General features: G+C 36.7%; 1 protein-coding gene across 1 annotated transcript in view; it reads right to left on the reverse strand.

Moving 5' to 3' along the window:
* Nucleotides 1-12,562, reverse strand: part of LOC126194808 (FGGY carbohydrate kinase domain-containing protein) — a 134,565-nt gene that overhangs the window by 25,117 nt on the left and 96,886 nt on the right. Inside the window, exon 8 of the mRNA XM_049933125.1 lies at nucleotides 9,078-9,152. Within this exon, the coding sequence (XP_049789082.1) occupies nucleotides 9,078-9,152 (75 nt within the window). The remainder of the gene's footprint in view (nucleotides 1-9,077; nucleotides 9,153-12,562) is intronic.

The following is a 12,562-nucleotide window of genomic DNA, read 5'->3' on the forward strand; positions in this document are numbered from 1 at the left end:
GCCTGTAGGAGGATGCTCTGAACAGCCGGTGTGGATGTGGAAGAGGAAAGATTAAGGACTTTTATTAAGGATAGGAGTTGACGGGTGTGTTCATTGGCTGAGTTGATGTGTAGGTGAAGGATTAGGTGGGTGAGGGCAATGGATTGTTCAGTTTGGAACTGGTATAGGGACTAATGGAAGGAAGGGTTGCAGCCAGAGATGGGAACTTTAAGTGTGAGGCCTTTGGGGGTAATGCCAAATGTCAGACAAGCCTGAGAAAATAGAATATGGGAGCGTAATCTGGCTAGGGCGAAGGCATGTCTGCGGAGGGAATGTAAATAAAACTTAATGGGGTCGTTGTGGGGGTGTTGTGCGGGTGACATGGTACTAGAAGGTCGAAAGTGTAACGTGAGGCTGAAATGAAAATGAATATAAAAATATGTGGGGAGAGATAAAGGTGAAGTAGAAAGCAAATGGAGATCTGGTGTGAAAAGAGGCGAAAAGGGGTTGGTTGGAGCTGGGTTATGTTGATCCTGTGGTGAAATAGTGTAGGTAGAAAACGATGTGCGAAATGAGATCCATCCTTCATGAAATCCTCCCCACTCCGCCAAGAGTGTCTTTCCGCCGTCCACCTAACCTTCGTAACCTGTTAGTTCATCCCTATGAAATCCCCAAACCACCTTCCCTACCCTCTGGCTCCTATCCTTGTAACCGCCCCCGGTGCAAAACCTGTCCCATGCACCCTCCCACCACCACCTACTCCAGTCCTGTAACCCGGAAGGTGTACACGATCAAAGGCAGAGCCACGTGTGAAAGCACCCACGTGATTTACCAACTGACCTGCCTACACTGTGATGCATTCTATGTGGGAATGACCAGCAACAAACTGTCCATTCGCATGAATGGACACAGGCAGACAGTGTTTGTTGGTAATGAGGATCACCCTGTGGCTAAACATGCCTTGGTGCACAGCCAGCACATCTTGGCACAGTGTTACACCGTCCGGGTTATCTGGATACTTCCCACCAACACCAACCAATCCGAACTCCGGAGATGGGAACTTGCCCTTCAGTATATCCTCTCTTCTCGTTATCTGCCAGGCCTCAATCTCCGCTAATTTCAAGTTGCCGCCACTCATACCTCACCTGTCTCTCAACAACTTCTTTGCCTCTACTCTTCCACCTCGACTGACATCTCTGCCCAAACTCTTTGCCTTTAAATATGTCTGCTTGTGTCTGTATGTGTGGATGGATATGTGTGTGTGTGCGAGTGTATACCTGTCCTTTTTTCCCCCTAAGGTAAGTCTTTCCGCTCCCGGGATTGGAATGACTCCCTACCCTCTCCCTTAAAACCCACATCCTTTCATCTTTCCCTCTCCTTCCCTCTTTCCTGATGAAGCAACCGTTGGTTGCGGAAGCTAGAATTTTGTGTGTATATTTGTGTTTTTTTGTGTGTCTATCGACCTGCCAGCGCTTTTGTTTGGTAAGTCTCATCATCTTTCTTTTTATATATATATATATATATATATATATATATATATATATATATATATATATATATTTTTTTTTCTTTTTTTTTTTTCTTTCCATCTTTGCATCTGCTCGTGGCGGATGTCATAAGACATCTGTTTAAGTTCATTGTTGATCGATTAGCTCAGTTTTTTTATTACAGAGGGCTGCTAACCCTCTGACCGAACACTCTGAGCTACCGTGCTGGCTAAAATGAGTGATTACTTTGTGTATTTTGCTAGTTTCTGCTTGTTCTAGAAAGAATTTTCTTAAATTGTCTACCTGTCCATAATGTAGGTTTTTTATGTCGATAAATCCTCTTCCTCCTTCCTTTCTGCTTAATGTGAATCTTTCAGTTGCTGAATGTATGTGATGTATTCTATATTTGTGGCATTGTGATCGTGTAAGTGTATTGAGTGCTTCTAGGTCTGTGTTACTCCATTTCACTACTCCAAATGAGTAGGTCAATATTGGTATAGCATAAGTATTTATAGCTTTTGTCTTGTTTCTTGCTGTCAATTCTGTTTTCAGTATTTTTGTTAGTCTTTGTCTATATTTTTCTTTTAGTTCTTCTTTAATATTTGTATTATCTATTCCTATTTTTTGTCTGTATCCTAGATCTTTATAGGCATCTGTTTTTTCCATCGCTTCTATGCAGTCGCTGTGGTTATCCAATATGTAATCTTCCTGTTTAGTGTGTTTTCCCTTGACTATGCTAATTTTCTTACATTTGTCTGTTCCAAAAGCCATATTTATATCATTGGTGAATACTTCTGCTATCTTTAGTAATTGGTTGAGTTGTTGATTTGTTGCTGCCAGTAGTTTTAGATCATCCATACATAGCAAATGTGTGATTTTGTGTGGGTATGTTCCAGTAATATTGTATCCATAATTTGTATTATTTAGCATGTTGGATATGGGTTCAGAGCAAGGCAGAACCAGAAAGGATTTAATGAGTCTCCTTGGTATATTCCACACTAAATCTGTATTGGCTGTGATGTGATATTATTTGAATTTGTTTGGATATTAAGTGTGGTTTTCCAATTTTTCATTACTATGTTTAGGAACTGTATCAATTTAGGATCTACTTTGTATATTTCCAATATTTGTAGTAACCATGAGTGGGGTACACTATCAAAAGCCTTTTGGTAATCAATGTATGCATAGTGTAGTGACCTTTGTTTAGTTTTAGCTTGATATGTCACCTCTGCATCTATTATCAATTGCTCTTTACATCCTCGTGCTCCTTTGCAACAGCCTTTTTGTTCTTCATTTATAATTTTGTTCTGTGTTGTATGTGTCATTAATTTCTGTGTAATGACTGAAGTTAATATTTTGTATATTGTTGGTAGGCATGTTATGGGGCGATATTTAGCTGGGTTTGCTGTGTCTGCTTGATCTTTAGGTTTCAGATAAGTTATTCCATGTGTAAGTGTATCAGGGAACGTGTATGGGTCTGCAATGTAACTGTTAAATAATTTATATCTAAAAAGAAAGATGATGAGACTTACCAAACAAAAGCGCTGGCAGGTCGATAGACACACAAACAAACACAAATATACACACAAAATTCAAGCTTTCGCAACAAACTGTTGCCTCATCAGGAAAGAGGGAAGGAGAGGGAAAGACGAAAGGATGTGGGTTTTAAGGGAGAGGGTAAGGAGTCATTCCAATCCCGGGAGCGGAAAGACTTACCTTAGGGGGGAAAAAAGGACAGGTATACACTCGCACACACACACATATCCATCCACACATACAGACACAAGCAGACATATTTAAAGTTTGGGCTAACAGAAGGAGGAAATAAGACGACAGAAAAGACTTCGAAATGTAACAGTGACAATAACAAACGTCATTGTTGAGTTCAAATTAATGATATGAATATAACAGAGGGAAACATTCCACGTGGAAAAAATATATCTAAAAAGAAAGATGATGAGACTTACCAAACAAAAGCGCTGGCAGGTCGATAGACACACAAACAAACACAAATATACACACAAAATTCAAGCTTTCGCAACAAACTGTTGCCTCATCAGGAAAGAGGGAAGGAGAGGGAAAGACGAAAGGATGTGGGTTTTAAGGGAGAGGGTAAGGAGTCATTCCAATCCCGGGAGCGGAAAGACTTACCTTAGGGGGGAAAAAAGGACAGGTATACACTCGCACACACACACATATCCATCCACACATACAGACACAAGCAGACATATTTAAAGTTTGGGCTGCTTGTGTCTGTATGTGTGGATGGATATGTGTGTGTGTGCGAGTGTATACCTGTCCTTTTTTCCCCCCTAAGGTAAGTCTTTCCGCTCCCGGGATTGGAATGACTCCTTACCCTCTCCCTTAAAACCCACATCCTTTCGTCTTTCCCTCTCCTTCCCTCTTTCCTGATGAGGCAACAGTTTGTTGCGAAAGCTTGAATTTTGTGTGTATATTTGTGTTTGTTTGTGTGTCTATCGACCTGCCAGCGCTTTTGTTTGGTAAGTCTCATCATCTTTCTTTTTAGATATATTTTTTCCACGTGGAATGTTTCCCTCTGTTATATGTTAAATAATTTAGTTAGATGTGAATGTGTTGAGGTGAACTTCTTTAGCCAGAAATTTGCTATTTTATCTTTTCCAGGGGCTTTCCAATTGTGAGTAGAATTAATTGCTTGGGTGACTTCATGTTGCAAAATTATCACTTCAGGCATTTGTGGTATCATCTTGTATGTATCTGTTTCTGCTTGTGTCCACCTTGCATGCCTATTATGTTGTACCGGGTTTGACCATATGTTGCTCCAGAAGTGTTCCATGTCTGTTATGTTTGGTGGATTGTCTATTTTAATGTGTGTGTTATCTATTGTCTGGTAAAATTTCTAAGTCGTTTGGACAATGCTTGTAATTTCTGCTTCTTTTCATCTAATTGCTCTATCGCTTCTTGTTGTGAGATTTTACCTAACCTTTTTCGTTTTTTGTCTGATATTTCATTTCTTATAAATTGTGTTAGCTGTCCGATGTCTTTTCTCAGTTTTTGTATTCTGATCTGCAGCCTGTGTTGCCATGCTGGTTTTGTGGGTTTCTTCTGTGTGTTGGTTGGTTCTGATCTCTGCCTAGTGTGTATATTTAGTGTAGTGAGTGCTCCTATATAAACCAGTAGTTGTAACTCTTCCATAGTTGTGTTTTCATTTATTTTGTTGTGTATGATTGTGTTGATAGTTTTTATTGTTGTATCGACTTGTGGGTTATTTGGCGGTCTATGCAAGAATGGTCTAATGTCTGTATTTGTGTCTTTGTATTCTATATATGTCAGCTGAAATTTTTCTTCTATATGTAACAAGTGTGTTACTTCGAGTTCTATTTGTGCTTGTTCTGGTGCCTCTCTTAAGATTTCGTTTTCCTCTGATTGTTTAATTGATGCATGTTGTTCTTTGTTTGTTTGCTCTGGGATGTTTGAGTCCATTACTGTATTTTCTTCTTCTTCTGATTGCACATTATTTTGTTCCAGTATTTGTTGTACTTGTTGTTTGATGTTTTCTAATTCTGACTGGGGTATCCTGTTATTTTTGATTATTACATGGATTTGATCAGCTAGTCGTTGTTCTGTTAAAAATTTTAATTCTGGGTATCCGATAATAAATGTTGTGTATACTTGTGATCTGTATCCAGTTGTGTTGGTTCCTAGGTTTCTTGCTTGGTAATAACAGAACATGAGGTGTCGATTAACTTCATCTGACCATCTCATCCTCTGTCTTTGTTTTCCTTCTAGGGTGGTTGCAGGAAGCATATCCTGCAAAACACCTCTATTTGGATTTAAATAATTTTCCAGTTGGCTAGCAGTGTCGTTAGCATTGTGGGCGGGCATAGGGTTCAAACGTCGTCCCCAACCATGACGGCGCTTGTCCGAGGCTTCTTTAGTTCTGTCCTGAACCAACTAGTCACACTAAAAGGGATCAAAATTATTTTCCTTGAATAATTATGATTTACTATGTAAAAAGAGTGCAATTTCATAGATGTTTAGAGATAGAGAACTGTTAAAAGTTTTAGGTTTTGAAATAACTGGCAATATGATTCTGTTGGGTGCATATTTTTTGCCTCTGGAGTTCAGTAATACATTATTTGAGTTTCTGCCAGAAAATATGCTGAACCTTATTACTGATACATTATTTTCCATAAGTACATGTTCATGGCACTAGATATTCACATTCTTATTTAGATTTAGGCTCTGCAATTTACTAGACTCTATTTGTGGTATGTCTTTACTTTTATAATTATTCTTAATTCTTGGCCTTTTAAATGTTTGATCCTGAACATTTATTCAGATTTTTAGATTTACCAGGATCATCATATTCAGATGAAAAAATTATTTCTAAATTGTAGGGTGTATTAAGGATGCAATCAGAATTTTCTTCTGCTTCATGATTTTCAATAAGTAAAGCCATATTAACTGCAAACAAAGTTTGCATTTTGGTCAAATAATTACCACAGAACCTAAAGAGAGTAGGATGACAATGAAACAGAGGGCATCTTCCACTACATGTCTGTTTGGAAGGACAGTTTGCTGTATGGGGAGTGATGATTATTTTCTGTGTTCTGTGATAGAAGTACGAACAAAGCCACTCGTCCTAATCCCACACATAGTATGACCACCAATGCAATATTTTGGACATTTTATCCAATTTTGTCAATGTATCTGTTTTTAGTTATATCTCATGTATTGTGAGGATGCTAGAAGGTGTTTAAGCAGTACTATTTTGAGAAAAATAGCAGTCCAGATGTGGGGAAATTAAGATTTACTGCAGAATATCTTAACATAATTAAAAAGGACAAATTCTCAAGGTAATATTCAATGGATCATGGTGAAATTAAGGAGACAGTTGAATTTAATGTATATGATATCAGTTAAGTTCCTCAGTGAGTTTACCACATTTTCCATTATATTTTTAAATGCTTATCTATTCTTTTACACCAGCCTTGAAAACAAAAAAGTGGGAACACATAAAGCAGAACTGAATTAACATTTATGATCGATATGAATGTATTTATTGACATAAAAGTGTGTCTGATAAAGGAGTTCAGTGAAAAGCAATAAAAAAAACAAGCTCATTGTATTACAACGGTACACTTCACACATCAGGGATCATGTTTCCTGACCACATTAGAAGTTTTTTCAAGGCACTTAGTAACTCACAGCAAATGAGTACAGTAGAGTATTACTAATTAAAACTGTCTCAATTGTGCCCTGACAAAACTGAGCTTGGCTGTGGTGTTTTCCCATTCAGTTTTACAATTCAAAATAGTAGTAATGCTCTCCAGACATCGTAAGTTTTAAAAAAAAAATCCTATAACACTTTAGATAAATGCTCTGATGGTTTCCTTCATAAGGCAATGGCCGATTTCTTGCTCCATCCATGTCTAGTTGAACTAGTGCTTCATCTCTAATTGCACTGATGTTGACAAAACATTATACTCCAATCATCTTTCTGTCCCTTTCTTTTTCTTCTTCCACAACTCCACTGAAACATTAATCATTAATCTCCTTTTGTTATTTTTATTATTTTTCCTTATCAGTGTTATAAACTTTTCAACTTCTTCTGTCTCCTTTTTTCCCGATGCTGTAAAATTTAAGCTCATCTGTTCTCCATTCCACACTGTACATCTAGGGATTCATATAAGAAATTTCATTTCTGCTCCCTTAAGATGGTTTTTGCACTTTTTAGTCCCTATTTTTGCTTCCATAAAGAAGACCTAATACAAAACAAGAAATTTATAAAATGAATTTGAATTTCTACTCCTGTCTTCTCTATTAAATTATATTCAATTGTTCTCTGCTGGACTTGGAATCTGTTTAGTTCTATTTCCTTATCCTGTTGTGCACGTGACTGACATCCAGACTAAGTAGCTTTTTGTCAGAAAATTAGTGAAAGGGGAAGGCAAGCCCATGGAGTTTTGGATACTGTAAGAAGCCTAGTCAGGAGCAAGAGTGTACCTCCAAAAACTAAGCGAGTATTATACTGAGCACATTGTGTTCCAGTGCTCACACAAGCATGATAAATGTTGGAAACGAAAAATGGCACATGTGCAGGATGCACGCTTGTGAGATGAAAGTTCAGAGAAGTAGAGTAGGGCTTACTAGAGTGGAGAGAGTACGGAATAAGAAGGTGACAGAAATAGCGAAAGAGAATCCCACACAAAAGACCACTGAAAATATGAGATCAAGATGGTATGTGAGTGTTAAAAGAATAGGTTTAGTAGGATACTGAGACAGGCTCATGAAATGACAATAGCTGGCAAGAAACCTAGATGAAGACTGAGAGACAGGTCGATCACTGGAGTGTAGAGAAGAGGAGAGGAGGAGGAGGAGGAGGAGGAGAGAAGAGAAGTGATGTACTCTTTCTAGCAATTTAACTCCATTTGGCACAAATGAAAAGTTTCCAAACATGTGAAGAATTTTAGTGACATATTTTGAAAGTGTGGTTAAGATGCTGCTACACCAATGCACATCTTCATTTGTGATCATTTGTTCATCACGATAATATGGATATCATTTGATGTCTTCAATGTCTTTCAGATATAGATATAACCTCAGTTATGCCAAAGACATTTTATGTTCATTTGATGTAACTCCTTTTTAAAATCAATGAATACCACCATATGAGGTAGCTACATTACTTTCTATGAGCTGTTCTTTAATTGATTAATGATAGGCACAAATATCTTAATATGTATACTTTTCTTAAAATCATGAAGGTCTTCATTAAGGTTTGTGTCACCAATAAACTTCTTGCTTTATATTTTTGAGGATAGTTTTCTCATGCCTCTGTATTATTTCTCACTCTTTAAAGAAAGTGCTTTCAATATTTTCTATGTGTTAATAATGGTAATGTTCATGGACACAATGTGACAAACTTAAAACTGACAGTACAGTTTCGAAAAACTGTAAAAAATATATAACAGCAGTGCAATATTTTTATAGACACAAATGATGAAAAAGAGGAAACTATAATTTAATCTTACAGGTGGATTGTATCCATAAAGTTTCAAGTAAAGCAATACTTTTGAAGTAGAGGTTCAAGTATGCTCTCTATATACATGAACCACATAACTACATGATGTGACATGCAATATGCATTTAAGTTTTTCCAGTGAAATGATATTATAAGGTCTAATATTTATTTAAAGTATACTGGAATACAACCAGTTTTCAAAATAGTGATACACATTATCTGTTTGTAGTGTCAATCTAAAGCAAAGGCATTCTATACAGTACCATCCTTCTAACTGCATATCTGTTCATCTATTATACAGAATAAAGATTCTAAATCCACTAAAATATGGTAATGTGAAATACTGAACTACATCAGCAATTAACAAATTCAAATTTGTGACTGTATGAAGAGAGTCTTATTTTCCAATTATTTTTTACCTCGCTTCAGTTATTTCTAATGTGTTACAGGATCAGATAATATTTTTGGATAAAAATATCAAGTACAGATTAATTTTTTCACTGCCATACTTACTTAGTTTCAGTGACAAATCTTCCATAACTTGTATACAAACTACAAAAGCCACTGAGAACATTCAATTGACTGATGAATTGCTGGTAACTTACCGACAGAGCTTGAATTGTTGCAAGATACAGTGTGGCCAGATTTTCTTCATCCACAGACAGAGTGAGTCCTGATATCTAATCATAAAAAAGAAATACATGGTAATTAGACAAAGAAACAGAGTAAAAAGCCATCACTAGAAAACTGTAAATTTATATTAAGGAAAGATCTGATGAATAAAATAGTTTCATGCAATTGGTTCACAAACACCAGCTCCAACTCTTTAACAGTATTCAAAACTACCATTTAAAACTGCAGGAAAAATCGTTTACATTTAAAAATAAGTAAAAGAGAACTTGCTTTCCGTTAAGAAAAAATATTCAGTCCACCCAAAAATTTTGTATATTTTGTCTGTATTAATCATTATTACATCAATAATGCAAAGTGTGCACAACAGAGCATGCAATAAACAAATACTGCCATAATGCTTGTTAACATTTAACATGAAATGGCATAGTCGATCTGTTATGAATTAATGAAAATCGAAGAAAAAAACCCAATTATGCATGCATTCAGAGTTAGTGGTAAGCTTCTAGAATTTGTCACATTGTTTAAGTGCTAAGGTGTAATACCACAAAGCAATAAGATATATACACAAACACTTAAAAACAGTAGCAAAGAAAGTAAATGAAAGATTTAAATTTGGTGGGAGATTCTAGGAAACTACAGCACTTCTGTTAAGGGAACTGTGTACAAAATTTTAATCTTAACAGTTCTAAAGTACTGATCCAGTGTTTGAAATGTACTGACTTCTTGTGTTATGGATCCTTAACAGCTTGTTAATAGTGAGGCAAGTCATGTGGCCTTTATCATCTTGCTGTACAATTTGTGTTGCTACTGGTGGCCCAGTATATGATTCCTTGACTAATATCTATGTGTAGGGAATTGGATCATTGATATTTACATAAACAAGACTGAGGACATTACTATCTTTTGGATGAATCCTACTTCAGAGCTATAGAAACACACACACACACACACACACACACACACACACACACACACACCTATAACGTAAAACATCAAAACCTCAATACACTGGAATGGGACAACAGTTAAACTTGGATAAGAGGTGATAATGGGGAAAGGAGGCAGAAAGCAGGTGGGAGGTTTGGGAAAGGTTGGCAGATGGCTGGTTATGAGATGTAGTAAGTGCACAGTATAGGAATGTGGCATTGGTAAGCTCATTCTGGGCACAGGCATAAGGAGTTAATAAGGATGAGGAGGCAGAAAACAGGAAGGAGGAGACTGTGGAGAGTAGGACGTGAGTGCACAATGAGGGAACTTACAATTGCAAGGCAGGGGTGGAGGTGGGAGTAGGACAGGAGCTAATTGAGATTGAGAAAGAAGAATTACAGGATTGAGGAATATATTGCAAGGATTATTCCTATGACAGAGACAGAATAGCAGCTTAAATCACTTAATAAAGGCAAGGCCTCTAGTCCAGATTGTATACCAGTTGGACTCTTTTCAGAGTAAGCTGATATAATAGCTCCGTATTTAGCAGTTATATACCAGCTCAAGTCACACCAATAACCAAAAAGGGAAGTAGGAGTAATTCGCTGAACTACATGCCCATATCACTAACATCGATTTTCAGTACGGTTTTGGAACATATACTGCATTTGAACATTATGAAGAAGAAAATTTATTGACACATAGTTAGCATGGATTCAGAAAATACTGTACTTGTGAAACACAACTAGTTCTTTATACTCATGAAGTAATGAGTGCCATTGACAGGGGATGGCAAATTGATTCCATATTTTTAAATTTCCAGAAGGCTTTTGACATCATCCCTCACAAGTGTCTTCAAAGCAAATTGCGTGCCTATGGAATATCACCTCAGGATTTGTGGTTTCCTGTCACAAAGGTCACAGTTCATAGTAATAGACAGAATGTCATCAAGTAAAACAGAAGTAATATTCAGCATTCCCGAAGGTAATGTTATACGCCCTCTATTGTTCCTGATCTATATTAATGACATAGGAGATAATCTGATTAGCCATCTTCGATTGATTGCAGATGATGCTGTCATTTACCTTCTTGTAAAGTCATCAGATGACCAAAGCAAATTGCAAAATGATTTAGATATGATATCTGTACAGTGCAAAAAGTTTCAATTATGCGAAAAATTTCAATTATGCGATAAGTAAGTACTTAGGGATTATAATTACAAATAACCTAACTTGGAACGATCACATAGACAATGTTGTGGGTAGAGCAAACCAAAGACTGCGATTCATTAGCAAAACACTTAGAAGGTGCACCAGGTCTACTGAAGAGACTACTAAAACCACACTTGTCCACCCTATTCTGGAGTATTGCTGTCAGATGTGGGATCTGCTTCAAGTGGGACTGACAGATGACATCAAAAAAGTACAAAGAAGGGCAGCTTGTTTTGTATTATCACAAAATATGGGAGGTAGTGCCACAGACATGATATGTGAATTGGAGTGGCAATTATTAAAACAAAGGCATGTTTCATTGCAGTGGGATCTTCTCACGAAATTTCAATCACCAGTTTTCTCCTCCAATTACAAAAACATTCTGCTGACACCCAACTACATGGGGGAAAATGATCATAACGATAAAGTAAGAGGAATCAGGGCTCGCACAGAGAAATTTAAGTGCTCGTTTTTCCCATGCACCGTTCAAGAGTGGAACGGTAGAGAGACAGCTTGAAGATGGTTCATTGAACCCTCTGCCAGGCACTTTATTGTGAATAGTAGAGTAATCATGTAGATGTAGATTCATCTGAATGCTAGAAACATTCTCAATCTTATTCATGTGACTACAGTTGATTCAGCACTAGACCACTCAGTGAGATGTTATCTTTACTCCTACCATTATTTGCATTCCAACAAGAACATTTGTTATTTATCCTACATTTAAAATTTTGTGCATTACACACTCAGTGAATTTTATCAGACTATACTTCTGAAGAACAGGTTTCCAATGATATAATGACAGGACATTCTTTCTCACACTATTACAACATACATCAATTTCTACTTACAACTGTAGGATCTTCTGTATAACTTGGACATTTTCTCATTAATTAGGAGATACTTGTGGATTCCATCTTGAAATACTTAGCATTTTTTATTTACCTGACAAGTTACCTAATTCATATTATTATACACATGGCATACTTCAAAAACAAAGCAGAGGTAAGGAACAGACAGATCACATCATCTTAAAGATGAGTTCTGTCTGTTAAATAAAACATTGTTTAAAAGTGTGTTATTAGTGTAATTTAAACAGTTAAATGAAAACTACTGGTTCTGAGTGAGGACGAGTAAACAATATATTATAATTTTTATCTCTTCCTGAAAACATGTACGCATGCACTAACACACATGCAAGTCATGTCCACCAAGTACTCTCTTACTCTACAACAGAAATTAAACATAATTTCATTCAAGGGTAACTTTCTAATACACAGAACAGCATATAAATCACTGATCTGGCAAACACAGATCAC

The sequence above is a fragment of the Schistocerca nitens genome, chromosome 1 (genome assembly GCF_023898315.1).
Source record: "Schistocerca nitens isolate TAMUIC-IGC-003100 chromosome 1, iqSchNite1.1, whole genome shotgun sequence".
In the NCBI taxonomy this organism is placed as follows: domain Eukaryota; kingdom Metazoa; phylum Arthropoda; class Insecta; order Orthoptera; family Acrididae; genus Schistocerca; species Schistocerca nitens.